General features: G+C 52.0%; 2 protein-coding genes across 5 annotated transcripts; both read right to left on the minus strand.

Annotated features, from left to right (window-relative positions):
* On the minus strand, nt 1–20,058 carry FDFT1 (farnesyl-diphosphate farnesyltransferase 1). 4 transcript variants are annotated; one of them, XM_065681857.1, is made up of 8 exons: nt 12,098–12,271; nt 10,989–11,086; nt 6,494–6,677; nt 4,591–4,719; nt 3,943–4,134; nt 3,157–3,333; nt 2,734–2,886; nt 1–1,709 (listed from the first exon to the last, which is right to left on the minus strand). In XM_065681857.1, exons 1-8 carry the CDS (start codon nt 12,197–12,199, stop codon nt 1,488–1,490), a joined length of 1,257 nt encoding a protein of 418 aa, XP_065537929.1. In that variant the 5' UTR covers nt 12,200–12,271; the 3' UTR covers nt 1–1,487. The 4 variants fall into 4 exon arrangements, with proteins under 4 accessions (XP_065537929.1, XP_065537932.1, XP_065537928.1 ...); XM_065681860.1 differs by lacking the exons at nt 10,989–11,086; nt 12,098–12,271 and adding an exon at nt 20,003–20,058; XM_065681856.1 differs by lacking the exon at nt 12,098–12,271 and having other exon boundaries at nt 10,989–11,890.
* NEIL2 (nei like DNA glycosylase 2) lies at nt 13,695–20,103 on the minus strand. Its single transcript, XM_065681866.1, has 5 exons — nt 20,003–20,103; nt 17,894–18,078; nt 16,507–16,838; nt 15,330–15,526; nt 13,695–14,857 (listed from the first exon to the last, which is right to left on the minus strand). The coding sequence occupies exons 2-5, from the start codon at nt 18,029–18,031 to the stop codon at nt 14,541–14,543; spliced, it is 984 nt and encodes a 327-aa protein (XP_065537938.1). The 5' UTR covers nt 18,032–18,078; nt 20,003–20,103; the 3' UTR covers nt 13,695–14,540.
* Between the last annotated feature and the right edge of the window lie 1,614 nt (nt 20,104–21,717).

Raw genomic sequence — 21,717 nt, forward strand, 5'->3', positions numbered from 1 at the left:
TGTTTTTTCCCAAAGAAAACTTTAATTCCAACAAGACGGGAAGCTGCACAAAGAGAGCTACCGCAAGTTTCTTTTCAACAACAGCTTAAAACTATCTACATCAGTATTTGTGGAGTAGGGGTTCTCCTTCTGAGTAACAGTCTAGCCACAGGGGCTTGGCCTTGCACAGGCACCAAACTGCTCTGTGTAAAGAGCTCTGTCCTGCACCAGGACAGGGGCTGTCTTTCCCTTCACAAAGGCAAAGCAGCATTTACGGGGGGGTGGGTAGGGACCCTGATACCAAAAATCCACCCCAGGAAAACACTTGCTGTTGAAGTGCATTTCCTCTCAAAGGAAGTCCGGCCTGATGTGTTTCAGAACACAGCTTGCACATCAGTCTAACCCAAAGCATCACCCCAAGCTAGAGCCAAGCAGGCCAGGGGAACCCACCCTGGCCATCTCAGTGGCTCAAGCTTTCCGAGCCCATAGCAGGGATTGCTGCTGCCTTTCAGCCTGGCCAGTGCACCACGGCCCTCAAAACACACCCCATGAGGGGCAGGACAGTGCAAACCCTCACGCTCCTGCCTTGCACAGGCACCCAGCACTGCTGGGATGATGCTGTTCCCATCCCTTGGGCTGAAGAAGTGCTGCAGAGCCCAGAGCCTGCAATGGAGGCAGGCATGGGGTTATTAGCTTAGGACCATGCAGGCAGCTCGCTTCTCATTTTAACCACCTCCCCATGCTCAGACACGAAGCTTTGCAAGTGCAGGGTTCCATCTGCTAGAGGGCAGGGAAGCTGCAACATGTGGCTTTCAGCTGGGAGCACATTAAAGTGGACAGAGCATCCCACCTCCTACATATTTAACATTAAAAGGGCTTGTTTCAAGTCTAGCAGCCTCCTTCAGCACAAGAACAGAAATGTAAAGATCGCCTCTGTTTCCAGGCTGCAGGGTGTCAACCAGCCTGGGCTGAGGGCCACAAGGTGGCCATAGCTTTTTCCTTGGGTAAGGAAGCATGTTGTTCACCTGGCTGAAGCAGCATCCTTCCAGCGTGGAGCAGGCAACAGGGGTGACAGGGAAGAGGCTGCTTAAGAAAGGGAGGCAAAATCCAAGTGGTTTTCCTCAGCTCTGAGCTGGAAAGGACATCTCACATCTCAAGCAAAAGGGAAGAGGCAACTGAGTTTCTATTTAAAACCATCCTAACCAAAAATAAAAAGATTCAGGGAAACCATCCAACAGGAAAGAAGGGGAAAAAAATCTTCAACCCCAAACAGCAGGACTCTGGTTAGTGCTTGTAACCATCCAAGCAGACAGCAAGGGCGGTGAGGAGCAGAGCCTGGCAATGCTGCACCACCGCTGGGGGCCACAGCTCACCGGTGTCCTGTCCTTATCACCATCCAGGCCCCATGGCACCCCGATGCCCGGCCATCCCCACCGGCAGGGGATGAGGAGCTGCCTACCTCTGCTGCCCATGTCCGACCATCTCTTCCCCCCGCCCGCCTCTGCCCATCAGTTCTCTCCCGCCTGGACGTAGTCCTCGGTGGCCTTGGAGATGGTGCTGAGGTACTGCCAGCTCAGCGCGGCCAGGAGCATGGCGCACGACAGGTAGATGGGGGAATAGTGGTGGCGCGAGGCCATGGGGCCGCTGGGCGAGCTCATGGCACGGATGGAGGCGATGATCTGCCGCGTCTTGCTGGATGATGGGTCTGTGCTTGGGATCTTCCGGTAGATCTGGGGAGGAGGGAGGAAGGAGGAGTTATGGCTCCCACCCGAGGTTCAAGAGGCAAACGGCAGCACTGGGTGGAAGGGGAAATGTTAAGGGCCACCATGTCCTCAAGAACAACCTCAGTGGTGGACTGCCATGGAGCAAGGACCAGCTGCAAGGGATGCCTGGATAGGGCCAAGATCCATTTCCCTTGAGAAGTGCACTAAGCCAAGCAGCCTCTTGAGGGCACCCCATGACGGGAGATGGGCCACATCAGACATAATCTCTCAATGACAAGCGGTGTTGTAACCAGGGGTTCTTGCCCGGCAATCCTCACAGCAGTGAGATAATTGTCTGCATGTGGCATAGGGAGGTGTGAATGAGCAGAGACCCTCTTTTTGGCTAAGGTGCCGAGGTGTCCCTTACCATGGGGTTGGCCAGCCCACAAAGGGATCTCTAGTAACCCATGTTCTGGGGTCTCCCTGGTGCAGAAGCAATGTCTTTTTATTTAACACCCCTTGCTGGGTTTGGTTTTGAGTTGCTGTTTTATCTTCCCATGAAAACAACCACCAGTTGTGAACTTTTAACCTCCACAGTACCCTCAAGCTGGGAGTCCCACTGCTTTAAGCAGCTGTAAAGAGCTGCCCTTATTTACTGTTGGCCATGGAGTACAACCACCACATCATCCTGCCAGCTGCAAGTACAGACACCAAGAAAACAAGAGTGCTCACTGGTTTTCAAGCAGCCCATAGGGAGATGATGCAACCTGTTCAGAAGTGTGTTGTGGAAAGGTCCTCTGTGCCTACTCAGCCCAGGTGCTGTGAGAGCTGACTACTCTGGTTCTCCATCAGGAAGGCAGGACTTCAGTCCCTGCCTCTCAGACCAAGCACCCAGTTTGGTCCAGGCCAAAAGCACTTCAAGGCCACCATTCCCTGCCATCACTGAACTACGAGATGTAAGGAGAGGATTAACAGATTCATGTGTCTTCCCAGTTTCACACCAGGAATGAGGATGGGAACAGCCAGAAATTACTCAAACTGCTCAACCTACCTCTTCCACGTACTGGTACATGATGGCTTTGACAGCTTGCATGTTTGTGGCATCCATCATGAGAGTGACGGCTTGTCCCTTTCGTATCTTCACTACACCCCTGAACACTTGCTTGTTGTTATAGCAGGCAGCCAATGTGGCAATAGCCATCACCTGAGGAGAAACACAAAGAGCCCTTACCACATTGTGAGGAGCTTGCTAAGGGAGCAACCTCGGCTCTACTGAAATTGGTGTTAAGACACTCTGGAGAGGAGCCACCATCTCATCAACAGCAGAAAGAGTAGGTACCAGGAAAGAAGGAAGAAAGAGAAGAGAGGGAGAATAAAACAGGCTAATATCAACATGATACATAACATCCTTCACCTCCAACTTCTCATCAGCTGGGCTGCAGATGACGAAGAACCACTTGAGAACATAACTCACCTGGGGGATAGCGCAGAAGTTGAAGACAGTTTGGTTTTTCAGGCGGGATAAGTACGTGAGGACGTCAGGGACGTGGTGGAGGGCGTTGGTGATGAGCTCATTCAGACACTGGACAGCCATATCGATGTTCTCTGGTTTGGCAAGATCCGAGAGCTTCTTTGCATATCTGCTCCAAACCTAAACACAGAGATAAGGATTCACAAGTTGGAGGGTACATTCATGCTGTAAGAGTGGCATCAATAACACTCTGAGGTCTGGGAGACCAACATGAACCACCAGAGACTCACAAAAGCCTTGAAGGGCTTACTAGGCTCAAGAAAGGAAGGAAGATTGAAATATTACAAGAACTGTTAATATCAAGATGTACAATCAATAGCAGCAATCTTAAGCAGCACAGCTCTACTGTCAGATCTAACAGAATTAAAGCAGACCATCAAGTCTCTCCTGTTAACTTTGACTTAAAGGGACTTGAGAGACAATACAATTTTAGCTATCCACCTTCCACTGCGCACCCTATAACGGTTTCCTAAGATGGGTCCTGGGAAGCATGGATGGTTGGCTCCATCCATTAGAGTTCTCCAACAGAAGTGTGAAAGATTATCAAGGGACACCAACTTCAGGGGGAAAAAAACCAGATTCGGGTACTTCAAAGGAAAATCCATTAGGAATTCTTCTAATGAGAGGATGCAACTCACTGTATCAGAGTAGCAACAGCACCTTCAGACTCAGTGCATTTCCCAAAGAGGCACGGCAGGAACCTCACCCTAAGACAGTGTTCTCTCTCACCTCTCTGGGCCAGAACTCCCTTCCCTCCATCTGGTCTTCCAGATAGTCCCGGATGATGTTGGTTTTCTGCAGGAAGAGGCCCATGGAGTTCGCCAGCTCTGTGTCCTGTCCAACAATAGCATCTTCTAGCTCTGATGCAGAGAAGAGACGGGAAAGGCCGATCCCCACCAGCCCAGCAACGTAGTGACAATACTGAGAGGCACCAAGAGGGGAAGGGGCAGGAACAAAACAAGATAAAAGAAGCAGTTACAAGCTATTTACCACAGTGAGCTTTACAAAACTGGTGCTCAGAAGTCATTGAGAGTACACGTTCTGCAAGTTCTCACAGCCCTTCCTGGGACATCTCAGCTTTCCCATACCCAGCAAACACCTCGCCATGTCCCACCAAGCTGCCACTCTGCTGCCACCAGCCGAATGAACCACCCACAGGGGAACAAGCTGATGCAGTGGGTCACCCCAAACACATGCTGATGGGCAACACCAACAAGCCACGCCATGCTCCCATTACCCACAGGACCAGCAGCCTCTCAATGCCTTCCCAAGCCCACAGTCTTCCTCATCCATCTGAACCCTCTTCCCACAACAGTGCCTTCACAGTGACAAAGTGGATCTTACATTCAGTCCACTCCTCTGTCCAGGCTGACTTACCTTATCCCACTCATGCTGAGAGTCCACCTTCTTCTCCAAGAACTCTGCCATGCCAACACCCATTTTGTGGCAAATATCTGAGATCACATCCCGGTAGACCTTTGACAGGTTCCTGAACTCCATGGAGATCTGCAGCACAAACCACCACGAGGAAGAAAACAAAAGACAGCGTCAGGAAAAACCACCAGGGTTCAACATTTATTAAGGAATAAGAAAAAGGCTGTTTATGAGGCACTTATCCCACCCTGGCTGGAGAGACAGGACAACTCCCATAACCAAGAGTCGTTTCAAGGCCTCCGTCTGTTCTCAATACGGTCTCTGGCGGTAGATCAGACACAGCAGTATCTTTGGGAAGGCTCAGTGGCCTTGACTGGTATCATCCGGGAGTTGCAGCACAGAAGTAGCTACACTTGGTGCACAGTTGGGGGTTCTTTTGTAGTCTGTGAAAGCATTCCATCACAGCAACCATGAGAAAGACAGGGGAGGTTTCTGGTACTCTCTTCTCCTGAGCTCTCTCCAGCTCTGGCTTCACAGTGTGCATTTTGCACAACTGCAAAGGCACCAAACAACTTAAACAGTGTGAAATGCTCCTTCTGCATATTCCCCAACATGACCCAGGGACTCGATTGCTCTCACATTGAAAACAAAAAAGTGCATCCTCCCCTTCCCAAAACTGAGGAGCACTGTGTTCTGTAGTGCAAAGCTTTATTCTATTATTGCGCTAAGCTAAGAGGCTTTTATTGTTAATTTATTATTTAATACTGTATTACTAATTTATAGTGGGTAACTACAGCCAGCCCAGCAGGTGTGACAGCATAATGACAGCGGTCTGCCTGATTACAGCTCAGACCCCAGCATGGGTCCAGGCTCCCCTCCCCACTCTGTCCACAGCTGCTGGCATGTCCTTGCCCTGTAAAATAGCCTGTCTATAAAATAAGCATATTGACTCTGCTTCTGTCTCAGTTGCTCCAGTTTACTACACGGAGAAGCACAACCTGCGTGTACACCTCTATGAAACATTACTAGAATCAAATCATACCTGAGCATGAACTCACATTGCTCAAGTGAATAACACATACACACCAAGACACAACAACAAAGTGCAATAAACACTTTATTTTTCCAGTGCCTAAAGGGGTTACAAGAAACCTGCAGAGGCACATTTTACAATGGCCTTTAGGGACAGGACAAAGGGGAATGTTTTTAACCTGACAGAGGGGAGGCTGAGATGAGCTCTTAGGCAGAAGTTCTCTCGTGTGAGGGTGGTGAGGCCCTGGCACAGGGTGCCCAGAGAAGCTGTGGCTGCCCCATCCCTGGCAGTGTTCAAGGCCAGGCTGGACACAGGGGCTTGGAGCAATCTGGTCTAGTGGAAGGTGTCCCTGCACATGGCAGGGGGCTTAAACTGGATGAGCTTTAAGGTCCCTTCCAAACCAAACCATTCCATGCTTCTATGATTATATACATGGCAAAGGTCTGTAAGCAGAGTACTATAGCTTTAGGGCAGATCTTGCAGGACCACCACAAATGCAGCCCATCCATAAGCCAAATCCCAGAGAAGCTTTCCTCCTCTCCTAGGAGTGCAGGACACCCAACCCAGGTAATGCAGAGTGCCCAGTCCAAACCACTCTCCACAAGTTGATGGTCATTTAATCTTCCAACAGGGGAGGCAAAAAGCCGCTTTTTAAAGCTGGCACTTCTCCACAGCCAGACTCTCATTGAGAGAATTGCACTGTATTTGGGTTTCTCACTCCAGCTCTGCATCCAGCCCCATGTGCAAGCGATGAACTACAGGCTCACCAGGGGCTGCACGACCTCAGCAGGCATAGGCAGACTTAGTGTAGAGGGACAACCATGCACAGAAAGGTGACACAAGGCAGCTGAAGCAAGGATGTGGATGCCTTACCGTTGGGAAGTCTTCGAGCACCTGCCGGTCCTTCTCCTTGCTCTCCATGTATTTCCACTCTGGTTGGTAGAGATAGGAGTGAAACTCGTGCAGCATTGGGACCTTCACATCTAAGCTGATGGTCATGTCATCCTCTATAGTGTCCAGGGCACGGAGAACTAGGTAGAATATACAGACGGCATGTCTAGGGGGAGGAGAAAAAACAATCCCTTACTTGGGATTGCCTATTAGGCAGGACAAATAGCTCAGATCAACCACACAGCCTTCAGCAGGCACTGAAAGCTCAATATGATACATGTTGGCACTGCCAGGTTGTTGATGCCTCTGGAACATAGAAGCACTTCCAGCAAAATTCACTCTAACGTTTCCGGTGATACAGTACTGCTTTGGTCAAGGGATGCCCACACACAATCCCTCCTGCTTCAAATCACGGATTTGGGTTGAAAGGGGCCTTTAAAGGTCACTTAGCTCAACCCCCCTGCAATGGGCAGCGATATCTTCAACTATATCCCAGATGTCAGCTTCCCCAGCCCTCATATAGGGACAGTGACTGTCCCCTCCAGTGCAGGAAAGTAAAACAGATGCATTAGAAACATGCTGCTCACATCCCAGGGTCAGAGGAGCAGGTTAGGGATGGAAAGCACCACCAGCAGCACCTCCCACATACCTCGCTCATCATCTCCTTGAACCTGTGCTCTGAGCAACAGTGGTGCCTCCACACAAACTCCCCTCTCACTGCCGTGAGAGCTGCATTGGGAAACCCTTTCCTTCCTGCAGGAAACTATGGCATGGCTTTTGGCTTTCTAAGATGCATACACCGGGGAAGGGAAAGGCAGGGCACTGCCAGATCCAACCCTGCAAGCAAGGCCAGCATTCATTAGAACCCAGAGGACAGAGCCTGAAGTCAGAGTACTGCGAAAAGCAAATGCAAAATAAGGAAGGGAAAAAGCTGGTGTCATTTTCCTATCACCTCCCCTTCTCTGCACCCAGCACCCTTTTATCCTGCCTGGGGTGCCTTACTGGAACATTAGGAAACAGGAACATTAGGACTGGAATAGAGCCAAAACCACCCTGTATTTTATATCTCCACATGCAAGACACTGGAACCAGCCAGCATATCCTAGCACCCCAGCAGGAAGCTACTGGAAAGCCACTTCCCCTCTCCATTCCATTGCCTCTGCCTTCCCCATTCCTGCCTTCCCCATCCAGGCTCCACACTTCTGCTGCTGAAGCAAAGACAGAAGTCCTGATGGCAAGACATACTGGCTCCAACTCCACAACTTATATAAAATAATCCCCTAGCTCTAAATGAGCACAATGATACATCAAGGAGATGATGCATTTATTAATTGCTTAACAAATAGAAACTAGCTTGGACTGCTTAAATGCTAATTACCAGGCAAAAGCATTGCTCCCCTTGAATGACACCACGCAAGAGGTGGTTAACCAGCCAGGGAAAACTGACTGGCTTTTGGAGCCAATACTGTTAAATTTGGCATCTTTTCCTTAATTGAAGAGTATTTAACACCTCCATCAAAATACACACCCCAGTGCTCACGAGCAGCTCTCTCGTGCCCTCCTGCTCCTTTGCACAACTGAGTTTTTCCATTTCGACCAAGCTGCAAAGGTTCATATGACATGAGGCAAGTGCCCAGGACTCCTACCCCCTTTCACCAGCAATCAAGAAAGGCAGAGCAGAACCTGAAAGGCCATCCCAGAAGTACTTCTCACACTGACACCATGCCAAGGGAAGCAATAACTCCAGCATAGTTGAAACACTCATTTAACTCCACTTCTGCATCCAAACCTTAACTCCATCCCTAGCTTCCATCATATACTCAATTTAGCTCCATGGTGACTTGGGCAAATGAAAGGAAGAAATAGTTTATGATGAGCGTAGTGAGACACTCGAACAGGTAGCACAGAGGTGGTAGATGATCCATCCCTGGAAACACTCATGGCCTGGGAGCAACCTGATGTTGTTGAAGATGTCCCTACTTATTGCAATGCGGTTGGACCAGATGATCTTTAAAGGCCCCTTCCAACCCAAATTATTCTATGATTGCATGAAATAAAAGATCATAAAAACAACTATGCACTGAGCATGGTCTGCCTGCAGCTCTCCATTTCTCTGCAGGGTTCCAAAGCACCATGACCCCAGTTGGGCTCCAACTTGAGATCCATGGGGATTACAGGGGACTAACCAAAGCCACACAGTCTTCACTAGGAAACCTGTGTGACACAGCTAGAAAAAAACACTGGCATTACCTCTCCTTTGCAGAACTGGAAGTGCCTACTTCCCAACAGCAAGCCTGGTTTCATCAAGGGGCTCAAGCTCCTAGGTGCAGCTCCCTCTTCCCAGGTTTCCTTTCCCCCTGCCACCACATTCACCCTCTACCAGCACAAAGCTGGTCCTCTCCACAAAGCAGCTGAGCCTGCAGGGACTGATGCTGAAGGGTCCCAGGGACAGGCACCAGGACAAGGCAGGAGCATCCCTCTGCTCCACCACCAGGAGAGGAGCTACGGTGTTGTCTCATAACTCCTCGCCCCCACCAGAAGTTATGACATTGGCTCAGCTGCTGATGGAAGCTGCAGTTTTGAGCCTCCCACCTTCCAAGAAAACGCCCTAAGAATGGAGCAACAGGCTGGACAGGGCCTTGGCCAACAAACACACGGTTTATGGGGCCAAGAAAGAGAAACAAGAAGGAACCAGACATTTAACTCAACGACCAACACCCTGGCAGGGGAAGCATGGCTCCAAGCACTCATCTAGAAGTTCTCTGTTTTCCAGAAGTCCTTGGCGGATGCACAGAAGCTCCCGCGGGAGCAGTGATTGGAACTAGGGATGGATTTCACTCCAATGTGGTTGTTTCAATGCTTGAATCCTATACCCCCAGCTCATTCAGCCAGCAAGAACAGAGGCCGGTATTGAGTAGTTTATAACCACATAGGTTCAGCTTACCCCCCTAGTGGGGTTAACATCAGTGAAAACACAATGATCACCTCACACTTTGAGGTGATCCAGCAAAATTAATTCCTTCAGTAAGCTGCTGATCTGCCTGTTTCTATATTCTGCCTATTTTGCATTTCCCTCTTTCGTCCTTAACTTTTCAGCGGAGTCACTGTGTTTTGAAAACGAGTTTCTTCTGACACACTACAGAGCCAGCTGTAATTCAGCAGCAATCCCTACACAGCAGCAAGCCCCGCACAATCCCTAGGTTGGCAATGGCATTTCTAGGATGCCAGGCATAAGTTTCTGTGCCTGAGGGATGGCACCTTCCTGATCCCAGCAAGCTGCAAAGCAAGGATTAAAGAACAGAAAAGAGAGATGAGAAAGATAACCAAAGGAATATGAAGGCAAGCACACCACATAATGACATTGCCAACAGGAATCAGGATGTTTTATTGAGTAGCCTTTTTTTTTTCTCCTCAATTTCTACATTAGCTAATGTACCAAGCATGGAAAAAAAAAGCTTAAGTCTTGGCCCCAGCTGTACCTTTCCCCTTGCCAAACCACTGCATTTCTTTGCCTTTCCCGTAAAACAGGCTGCAAACACCGTTTCATAAACACTGGACAACAGCTATGGGGCACCATCCCAAAAGCCAAACCAGGGCTCAGAAACCCAACAGCTAACCCAGTGTACAGAGCCTACAACCTCAGCAGAGCCACAACCATATCATTAGATGTATCAGTACAGAAACTCCCCATTTTGATGATTAACCCAGTTTGGGATTAACTGAAAAGAGACCTATATACTGAAGTCAGTAGTCACCGTACAAATACAAGGAATTATGGACAGCATACATATATATATAGCCACGAGGCCCCAGCTGAGCTTTGCATCCTCCGCTACTGTCTGAAACTTTCCTGCACACAACAGCAATATTTGTACAGCAAAAAAAGAAGCGTGAAGCAAGCCCACCCAATGACTGAACAGGTTGTGAGGCAGCTGCTTCCAAAAGCATCTTTCAGGCAGGATCCAGACCCTTGGTGAGCCCCGGAATGTTTCTCACCTCCTCCCAAAGCCCAGCCTTGGCACTGCCAGGACACATTCCCAGGGTATCACTAACAGCACAGGGCCAGCCGCGGTGTTTAACCATCTGCTGGCCGAGGAGCTGCAGTGCCAGCCCCCAGGAAGGCGGCCGGGGGTGGGGGGGCATGTGTGATAGGCAGCTTGGACGTGAGAAACCCCACGTCCCGCTGCACGGGGTGGGGCTGCCCTGAGCATCTCCAACCAGCGCTGCTCAGCACAGCACCCCTGAGGCGCAGGGGGGAAGAGGGAGGGCTGCGCATCGGCTCAGATAAAGAACAGCGTATATGGGGGCACTGCATGGGGAACCCCGGCATCAGAGGGGGGACAATGCACCCACCACCTCCTAGGGAGCCCCTGTGTTGGGCAGACATCGCACCCACCCCTCCCGGGGAGCCCTGCATCCTCGGGGGTGCATTACCCCCGCCACCATCCCCAGCCTCCCGCCCGGGACCCCCGCTCACCGCAGCTCTCCGTCCAGAGCCTGGATGACGGCGGCGAAGCTGCGGCTGGTCTGGTTGAGGTACCGATAGCAGGTGCGGAGCCCACTCTCCAGCGAGTCCTGCGGGCAGAGCGCGGTGCCGGGGGGCGGCTGAAGGCGGGGGGCAGCCGGCGGCGGGGCAGGGGACGCCGCCGGGACCCCGCGCTGCTGAGTGCGCCGCCCGCCGCCCCGCAGCCGCCCCGCAGCCCGAGGGGGACCCCGCGGCGGGGACGGCGAAAGGGCCAGCGCCCGCTTCAAGAGGGACACCGCTCTGGTGCTGACCGCCATCGGGGCGGGCAGCAGCGGCGGCGGTGGCAGGGGGCTACGGCCCGCTCCGCCCCCCAGCACCGCCCGCTGCCCGCCCCTTAACCCGCTCCGTGCCCGTCCCGTCCGAGGACCGCTGATGCATGGAGAGCATCAGGACCGTGAGGTGGCCGGAGCCGGTGCGATGCAAGCAGGGTACCGGCCCCGAGCAATGCACGGGAAGCCCGAGGCCGGTGCAGCACCGGGCCCGTGTGACGCGCGGAGCCATGCCACGGACGGGATGAATGAAGCCGGTGCGGAGCACCCGGGACGTGCAGTGCCCGGAGCCGGTGTGATGCACGGGAAGCACCGAGACTGTGGCACCGGGTTTGTGCGGTGCCCGGAGCCGGTGCCCTGCTTGCGGAGAGCAGGAGCAGGGTAAAGTCCCCATCCCATGCGAAAAAAAACAGGCCCGTGCGTCGCTTGCAACCGGTGCGATGCACGGTAATGCAAGACCCGCTGCTGGGAAACCAGGAGCCGGTGCGACACCCGCACCCCGAGCAATGCATGAGGCCCGAGCCGCTGCAACACCCGGGATGCTCCGATACCGCGCCGGGCGCACGGAGCCGGTGCTGCCCAAGGGTGACACCGGGCCGGCGCTGCCTCCGTAACGCCGCGGCCGCGGAGAGATGACAGCCCCCCCCTCATCCCTCCCCTCCTCCTCTTCCCCCCGTCCCGGCCCCACATCACCGCGGCACCGCATCCCCCGCCTCCCCCCGGGCACCGGGCACCGACCGCCGCTGATAACGACGCGCACCCCCGCCTGCCGTGACCGCCCGTGCCGCTCACCGGGTCGACCCTGGGCATGACGGCGCGGTAGCCGCCCATCTTGAACCGCAGCAGGTTGTAGATGTCCTCGGGGTGGCCCAGCCATTTCCTCAGCAGCTCCATGGGGGCACCACCGCCGAGCGCGCCGCCGCCCCCCCTCTGTCCACACACCGGCGCTTAACCGGAGCCGGGCGAGACCGCCTCTGCCCCGCCTCTCCGCCAATCAGCGCTCTCGTCCCATCGCTCGGTGGGCCGGCTGGACGCCTATTGGCCGAGGGGCGCTCGCACCAGGGGAGCTCCAGCCAATAGAATGGCGGAGAGGCTGGTGTGACGGCCGCCGGCCAGCGCTGATTGGGTGGCGGCGCGCGTCGCCACAGGCGCGGCGCTGGCGGAGCGGGAAGCGGGCGGGCCTGGGTCCGCGGCGGAGCCTGCCTGCTCCGTGCCCGCTTGCTCAGGGTCCTCCTGCCCCCCGCCTCCCGGTAGGGCCGCCCCCGCCCGCTGCCGGCTCCGCGGGTCCGGCTCACCACGGGTTGGGAGGGACCCTAGAGCCCATCCAGCTCCAGCCCCCGCCGTGGGCAGGGGCACCTGCCGGAGCAGCTTGCTCCGCGGCCCATCCAGCCTGGCCCCCGGGGCCCTCCGGACACCTAGGAGCTGCTATCTCATCCTTAACAATGGGAGCCTCATCTGCTGGAGGCTCTTGTGTGTGTGTGTCGTTTTCTGTTTCAGAAGGGCACTGGCATTACCGTGCCTCAGTTCCAGGCTTGCACTGGCACTGCAGGACATGCTCAGCGGTGACATTGCCCATCTCCCTTGGCACCATAACCCCATCAATTGGATTATTCATCAACCCCATAACCCGCAGCCACTCAGGGGGAGCACAGTTCACAGGGGACAGGCTGTGCCAGCCTAGGAAGCAGCCTACCACCGAGGGGTTCAACTGCAGCACACCCTGTTGATGTGCAAGCCACATACACCCTCAAACACTGCGCTCAGTTCTAGGCCCTCACTACAAGAAAGACGCTGAGGTGCTGGAGCAGGTCCAGAGAAAGGCAGTGAAGTTGCTGGAGCACAAGTCTGACGAGGAAAGGCTGAAGGTACTGGGGGTGTTCAGTCTGGAGAAGAGAAGGCTCAAGGGGGACCTTATCGCTTTCTACAACTGCCTGAAAGGAGGCTGTAGTGAGGTGGGAAAAGAGACTAACCCCCAAGTTAACAAGTGACAGGACAAGCGGTAACAGCTTCAAGCTGCACCAAGGAAGGTTTAGATTGGATAGTAGGAGCAATTTCTTCTCCAGAACAGTAGTCAGGCTTTGGAACAGGCTGCCCAGGGCACTGGTGGAGTCACTGTCCCTGGCAGTGTTCACAAACCACATAGATGAGGTCCTCAGTGGCATGGTTTGGTGGTGGACTTGGCAGTGCTGGGGTAAGGGTTGGACTTGTTGATCTTCAAGGTCTTTTCTAACTCAGTTGATTCAATGAGAACAATTTTCCTGTTGGGCCACCCTTACGCCGCTGGGGAAAACTGCTAGTTCCATCCTCTACAGGGCAGCACCAAATGCTGGAATTCCCCTGTACATCTCAGCTTTCAGGCAAGAAACTACCAAGAAAAGACACACTGAACTTCAGCTGAACATCACTGGTTCTAACTCCAGCTTTTATTCTTTGAGTCAGCAATCTATTGTCAAAATAAACCCAAATACTGGGAGAGTGAACAGCAACAGCTCTTGCCTACTACACAGACACACACACAGCCCAACAAAGGAGGGATCACACCATCCCTATTCCCAAACCTTTTTGCTTTCAAGTTATTCTGGAGTTAATGAGTTTTATGCAATCCCTGTCACAAGCACAGCATTTTTAATGATTTATTTTTAAGTGCATTGGCAGTTTGCCACAGAACTAAAATCTGCAGGGGCAGAGAGGAGCTCCACCAGGCACTGCTGAGGTTTATTTTCTCCCATGGGATGGGGGCAGCTGTTCATGCAAGAGCTGAGAGAAGGAACAGCCACATCTAATTACACCTAATCACAGCCCAGCACACAGGTACAGAGGCAGGATTACCCAGTAGTGAGTTAATCAAGCTGTTTAGGCAGAAGGATATGTCCTTTCTGCCAACTCCACCATAATCCATTGCACCATAGCAGGGCCAAGGGGTAGGAGCTCTTCAGACCCCAGGAATCACCTGCTTGACCTCCTATGCTTTCCATTCACTGTAGTCCAAACAGGGTGACCAAAACATTTCTGTTTACACTGTTGTGTCACCGTAACAAAAACCCAACAGACAGGTGCAACTGCTTTCCTTTTCGCATCCAGAGGCACAGAGTGATTCCTGTAACCTCCACTGAGCACTCAACTCTGCCAGCTCTCTGTCCTTGAAGAGCAAACTCAACAGCCTCAAAGAAACCATGAAGACCTTCCCAGGATAACCAAGACACACCCTCCAGGAAAGGAGGAACACAAGGGCAGGTCACTCAGTGCCTGGGGAAGGATCCCCATCGCCTGATATCACTGCAGGCTGGCACTGAGGACACCACCATGTAAGTCTTTTCCAGCCACCTGATGGTCCAAGAGTTTCCTTCATCACTGCATGCCCAAGAGGACAGTGCTCCTTCTGATATATCTGAAGGTGCAGCTTCCTCCCGTGCAGCTTGTCCTGCAGCCAGTCAGAGCTGAACTGAATGACCCAGTCAAGCAGACGTTCCAGATCCAAGAGCGCCAAAAAAGTGCCTTGTGTTAATGGATGGATCTTGGCCAGGTACAAGATCTCATTCTTCATGATGTTCCCTGGGAAGAGTCAGAAATAAGGAGACAATAAGGGTATTTCTTACCAAGAAGATGCAGACCTATAGCTCCAACCTGTGACTTCTGCCTCAAGGATCACAGCTAGCAACACCATTCTCATTAGAGGTGGCATATGAAGAGTAGACTTACAGGTGGGATCAGACTGGAAGATGTTCTCTTCCCACAACCCTGGAAGCAAACCTTTCCTTCAACAAGTACAAGCCAATCCAATCACCCAAACCACGACATTTCACAGCGCACTGCACCACTGGACTCACACGGTGCACACACATAGCTGAAGCCTGTGGTTACAGGCTGCAAGCCTTGTCCTCAGCAAGAAAAACACATACCCTCAGCCAAATGAGCCAGAAACCATAAACTAAGGAGAAGGAGGCTCACACATGTAGCTCTGGACCTACAGACATCCCACCCACCTTCCTCCATCTCATGGAGGCCACTATGCCTTGGAACTCACCCAGCCCTGAAAAATATCTTTGGTCTAAGAGTGTGTAGCAGATAGGATTGGGTGTGCGTAGGGCATCCAGTGCCCGGCCACGGTGGAACTCCACAGACAGGATGTCAGAAGCAGGATCAGCCCTCGGAGAGGAGCACCAGTGCATTCGGCAGTTGTAGAAAACAAGGAAGCCTCCACTCTCAAAGTACAGAACCAGCCTGGGAATAGCAGAGAAGCTCAAGTTTCATCAGAAACATCCTTGAACCATTTGGTGTAATCTGTTCTGGCTGAAGAAACCTTCTGGCACACAAAAAGACAGCAATGGAATGAAAAGTTACCAGAGGATGAGAAAAGAGCCTGTACATGATGTAAGCTTAGGGAGAAGCACACAGCGAGGCATCAGTACTCACACATGCCTACCCATCCTCATAAAAGACAGGGAGGCATCGTGTACCAGTCCCCCATGCAGGAAGACTGCCACAGTTTAAGAAGGAATCAAAGCTGTACCCTAGTCCAGCTATTCCTTCCCTACAGCTTATCACCACGCTTGCATGCACATAGTCACAGCAAGCATTCCAACACTCTAGGCCACCATCTTAATACAAGGTAGCCTCTTTAATGATTTCAGCCAGGAAACTTGCTTGTGAACCCACGCAACTTGCACACAGTTGTTCATTCTGCTGCCTTGTGGTCCCTAGCCAAGAGACAGCAGCAGACAGGAAGATACATCAGCACCTCAGCTCTCCCCAGCAGACAAGCCAGGTGACCAAGGGCTCCAGCAGCAGGGTCTACAAATCAGGGTATCTGATGCTGAAACTTGTATTCAATTAAGTAATCCTTCAAAAGACTGCAGGATAGGAGGGTATGGAGTGTGTCCCTAACAAGGACACCACAGACATTTTCAGGGCATGATTCAATCTGGCACCCTAAAAGTTCTCTCTTTGAATAAAAACCTTTACCGAGATGGTACTGTGATCCCCAGGCTGACAGGCAGCATGCACACCACAAGTGCACTGTGGATTCCCTGGTTGAACACACCACACAACCACTCATTCCATCCCTCCTGCCTACTTATCTTAAGACTTATCAGAGTAAAGATAGGGCTGAGAGCATCCACACACACATCTAGTTCGACGCAGAGAGTGTCTCTCCAGAATGAGACGCAGAGAGAAAGCATAGTAAGGGCTCCATTAAATACCTGGGTGCAGGGTCCTTCCAGTCCCCCCTCTTATTGGCTTTGTTTGCCCTTGAGAACTCATTTGCCCGAATGCTGCCAAACAAGCCGAAGTGGAAGCGCAGCCAGTTGCCTGGACCCTCTGCTGCTTCTGGGGCTTCAGAACCTGAGTGCTGGGGTTCCTGCAGCTCCTCCTCCTGGGGATGTGTCCGTGGAACACAAACCTGTCCCTGCCCTCCCTGAGCAGAAGGACTTGCTCCACTCGCAGCCTCTCCCTGCAGCACTGTCTCTTCTGCAGCTGGCCCTAAGGACTCTCCAGCTGCCACAAATGCCAGGTACAAGTTCTTCCCATGAACCTGAGGAAAAAGATAGGACGTACTGAGGATCCATGGAACCCCTCACTGTTTCCATACTAGTGACTATTTTCTACAAACTCTTTGAAAGAGAAGGCACATCACCCCATCCTGAACATGGGGTTCGTTAGCATTTGAGCACTGTAGTAATTCTCTCAGCATCCCTTCTTTGTCTACACAAAGCACATGGTATTCCAATGCCACTGCAGCACGAAGCCCTCCCAGAGGCCCCTGTCAGGCCAAAGAAACACTCCATGACAGACACTGGTGACAAAGATCAAAGATTAAAGTCTGTCACCACTGCTTCTCATTTGCCTCCCCACTTTGTGCTCCCTCAAGTGTCTCAGGCCAGGGTGAACTAACTCAAAGGTGGCTCTGAAGCCACAGCCTAGCCACAAATTACTATTAAACAGCTTGCATCTGTGCCCCTGGCTGAGACTATCACGTAATCAGAGGCGAAGCTGCACTAGCACCTGGTCACTCAAGTCCAAGTCATCACCTGAGGGAAGTCAGCAAAGCGAAGCCCTCAGCAAGACTGACCCAGTGTGACTATCTCACAAGCTCCCACAGTGTAGGCATTTCAACCCAACCCAGTAAAAACCCTGCCCTCTGGTATAAGGGGAGCAACTGTGCAAGTTCACAGCTGAGGGGAACAAGGCTGACAGCCACATACTGAAGAGATCAGCTCTCATCTACAAATAGCTCTAAACCAAACCAACTCTGCATCCCTTGAAAGGCAGAGAGCCAGTGCATTAGCATGACCGACTCAAAACTGCAACTAATTCTGGGCATCTCCATGTCCAGCCACATCACTGCAACAGCCTCTCCTCATAGTAACCTTGATCCTAAACACTGCACCACAGAGCAGTACTCCAGAATGAGTGTTCACATCTCTCTGATGACATGCACCTATTCCAGCTATACACAAAGCAGTGGCCCACCTCAAACACCAGCTTGGTGTTGTTCTCAGGTTATGCACCTTCTGTGACTCATGCAGGACAATGCTGTTTGCCTCAGACTTGTCATGGACCAGTGAGTCCATCTTTAGTACAGCTCACCTGGGACTCCTGGAGCCTCAGCGCATTCAGGTCATCCACATTGATCTTCCTGCTGCTTCCCCCAACCTTGACCACCACTTGTCCCACAAAAGGGGAAGTCAGCAGCTGGAACTTCCTCACGGATGGGCCCTCTGGCATCTCGAGCAGTTGGAATAGCAGGTCTTTTTCACACTTGGTGCCCTAGGCTTGAAGGAAAGTTGCACCTCACAAATACACAAAACCACTCAAGAGGCTGAGCTTGCCACAGTTTCCTCACCCCCATCTTCCTTCTCTAGATACTGCCAAAGCCCGTGAAGAGAAACGGGTTCATTTCAGGCCCAGGGATGTTGGGGAATTCCCAACCCTGGGGATATTCTTAATTCAATCAAATAAGGCCCTGAGCACCCTGCTCTAATGGCGCTTTTCACTCCATAAGCCGGAATTTGGCCTGGGGTTCTCCAGAAGTTCTTTCCTACCACAGGTTCCCCTGGAGTCGGAGAACCTTAAATTAGACTGTTTAGCATCTCTCTCCTCACCAGAAATGAGAGCTCACCTAACTCTTAACAGTTAAAGCTGTGATGTTCCAGTACAAAGGGGGAACACAACCTTGCATAGATATTAATGAACCAGAACAGGCCAGTGCACTATCCTTTCCATGCCACCATGGCAAGTGCTGCTCCCTGCTCAGCAATGGAATCAGTTCATCCCCTTTGCTTCCTTTACCACCCCACTGACTGCAACAGCATGGGGGCTAGGGAGCATTGATACACTCTACTAGCAGCATCTGGGATCAGAAGATGCTGTATGAGAGGGAGATGAAGGAGCCCCATCCTACAGCATCCTGTAAGTTCCTCCAGGAAGTCACACCAACATATAAGGAGTTATTTCTGGCATGAAATCCCAGCCACATTTGCTTGCAGTGGGGACTTCTGCCAGGACTGGGTGTACAAGAAAGCAGGCTCTAGGACAAAGAAAGCACAGTTTGGCTTTCATCCCACAGTGCCAACTTCCTCTGCAGACAATTCCAGGGACCAGCACTGACCAGAGGCTCAGCTTCTAACCTAGCTACAAGGCTCTGTGTTACCAGGCACAGCTCTTAGGCTGATGTGAAAATCAACAGCAACCTTGTGCATGGTCCCTCATCAGAAGGGGCATTCCCATGTTATGCTAGCATCCCGGCTTCTCCAGTGTCTGGGCTAACTCATGTACAGACCCACGCCTGTGTCAGCTCAGAGTGACTGTGAACCGAAGCCTTCAGTGCCACACACTCCTGCCACAGCAAGAAGCTCCTAGCCCAGAAGAAGCATTTAAGTCAGCAGCCATGTCAACAGGGCTATGAACCACAGTGTGGTGTGGATGTACCCTCAACAGGAGCAGGCAAGGCAGGGTGGCTGTATAAGCCCCCGTGTGCACAGTATGTAGCCCTTCTGGGTGAAACTGTAGCAGGCCTGTGAATAATTACCCCACGCCTTAGGGGATACAGGAATAAAGCTCAGTCTTTCACTCCAACAGGGAGAAGAAGGATACCAAGCCCTGTGCAGGGCATGACACCCATCTTCCCAAAAGCATGGCCACTGCATCCCAGAGCAAACTGCCTTAGCTGGCACACTACAGGCCTGGGACCAGAAGAAACCCTCCCCATGTACAGACTCCTTTCCAGTCCTTGTGCTCAGACAGAAACCAGGCACCAACACATGACAAGAGTAAGGCTGCCCAATTCATCTGCCTTAACCCAGCACCACCGGCACCCAGGGCCTGCAGCCCCAGCATGGTTCCACCCTGCTATACAAAGCTCCTGCAGGGATTTCAAGGCACAGCCTTCACCTTCCATGTGCAGAGGGTGCCTGGGAGGCAGAGCTTCCCATCTTCCCACACAGCCAAGCACCAACGTGCGGCTCTGCAAAACAGCCGCATCCAGAGTTTCCACCCTCGTCTCCGCAGTGCAATGGGGTGCCCCTAAACCCCACATTCCTGCATCCAGCCCTCAAACCAGCCCCCTTCCTAGGCCCACCCTGTGCATGCATGTGGGGAAGCAGAGCACGCAGCCCTTCTGCTCCTGTATGCTCTACAGCCCTTCCTCTGCCCCTAGCCACGGTCTACAGCAGCTCCACCCTCTCCCAACCCACTTACCCCGCTTCACCACGACCTTCAGCAGGCAGAACCTTCCTACCCATCTACTGCTATAGGGGAGGAGGAAGACCCTCCTCCCAAATAGCAGGGAGTTCCCCCATTGGCTGGTGGGGCAGGAATGGGCAGGCTTTAAGGTCCTAAGCGCTGGTCACACTCATCCTATCACTTGCGATGGTGCCTAGGAGCTGGTTGTGGGGCGAGGGCAGCTGAGCGGTTGGGAGGTGGGCTGTGCTCAGCCATCTCTATCCTCTTCAGAAGCAGGGCCCTTGCTGGAACGTGTTTTTGGTGTGAGGGTGGTGGTTCTGCGTGCAGCTGGCAGCTTTCAGGCTGAACAGCAGCCTGCTGTGCAAAGCTGTGTTAGTAAGCAGACTAGAATGAGAAGTCACTGTTAAAGTGCCTTTGGGAGATTTTCTCCTTTCCGCTGCTCTAGGAGGGTTACTTGCTGCACAGAAAACATATTTAGTGGTTTTCCCCATTTGTGTTAAAATCATAGAATGGTTTCGGTTGGAAGAGCCTTTAAGTACGTATAGTTTCAACTCCTCTGTCCTCTAGACAGGGTTGCTCAAAGCCCCATCGCACCCAGCCTTGACCTGCCCTGTTGCTGGGTCTGTCACTTTGGGTGTTTGTCGTCTTTCTGACTAGAATTACTCTGTAATTCTATCATTGTGAACTCCCTGGAGCAGGACATTGCACCTTCGCTTCTCCAGGTGTACCTCATACAGGCTCATTTACCCCCAGCCCTCTCCAAGAAGCCCATGAGTGTAGTCAGAGTCAGGCAGCAGCCTTCTGCTTTTATTGTCATTCTTTTATTTTCATTAGTTCTAAAGGTGTAGAAGTTACATGGATTGGTAGCCATACTACTTCATAATATATATTTTTTTACATCTTTAAATAATTACAGCTTGTTCAGTTGGGTGGTTTCCCCCTCCCCCTTCTAAATAAGCGTGTTTCTGTGGGACCTTCCCAGATGACCTGAGAAGCATCAAACTTTATAAATGGGGAGAAAAAAAGCAATGCAAACCACTACCCCGACCTAGTGACAGCTTCAATGTTGTATTAAAAGTTGTTGATTGGTTTTAAAGCTCCCTTACAGTATTCCATTGCTCGTCCTGACTGCACCCTCTCCAGCCAACCCATAAGACTGGAAGTGAAATAGGGATCTCTTCTGATCAATTTACACAAGAATAACTGAAGCGATTCAAGATACTGCACTTCCACAAAGGGGAAACACATTTAGAGCTGGTTAAATGACCTTTCTATCCCTCTGGCTCCCCATCCGGTTCTCATCTGCCCATCTCACTCTGCTAACCACTGACCATCACAAAGGTCTGGTTTGGCACAACCAAACCCTTTGACATCAAAATTTGCATGTGTCATTAGTGGTGGCCTCTAAGGGAACAAGTCCTGCAAAGGCAGGTATATATATGCTTAAGGGTTTTGCAGGATTAGGCCCTTCCCTCTTACTCCTCAGGGCAGGGATAGTTCTCGGTGCTGCATTTGCATAGGACCCGGCCTGGTATGGTCTTCACTAGGCTCTCCAGCAATAATAAGAGTGAGAAATATCTTGCCTTAATGTGTCTCTAATAGTTGCATCTAATCTCATTACCAAAGCAGACTCTAAATGCCTTTCCATTCATCCGGTGAGTATCCCTTCATCTGTCACTTCTGGTGTTTGTCATCCCAGGTTGCCTATCTCAGCTCCTACCCACAAGCAG

This window comes from Lathamus discolor, chromosome 5 (genome assembly GCF_037157495.1).
Source record: "Lathamus discolor isolate bLatDis1 chromosome 5, bLatDis1.hap1, whole genome shotgun sequence".
NCBI classification, from domain to species: Eukaryota; Metazoa; Chordata; class Aves; order Psittaciformes; family Psittacidae; genus Lathamus; species Lathamus discolor.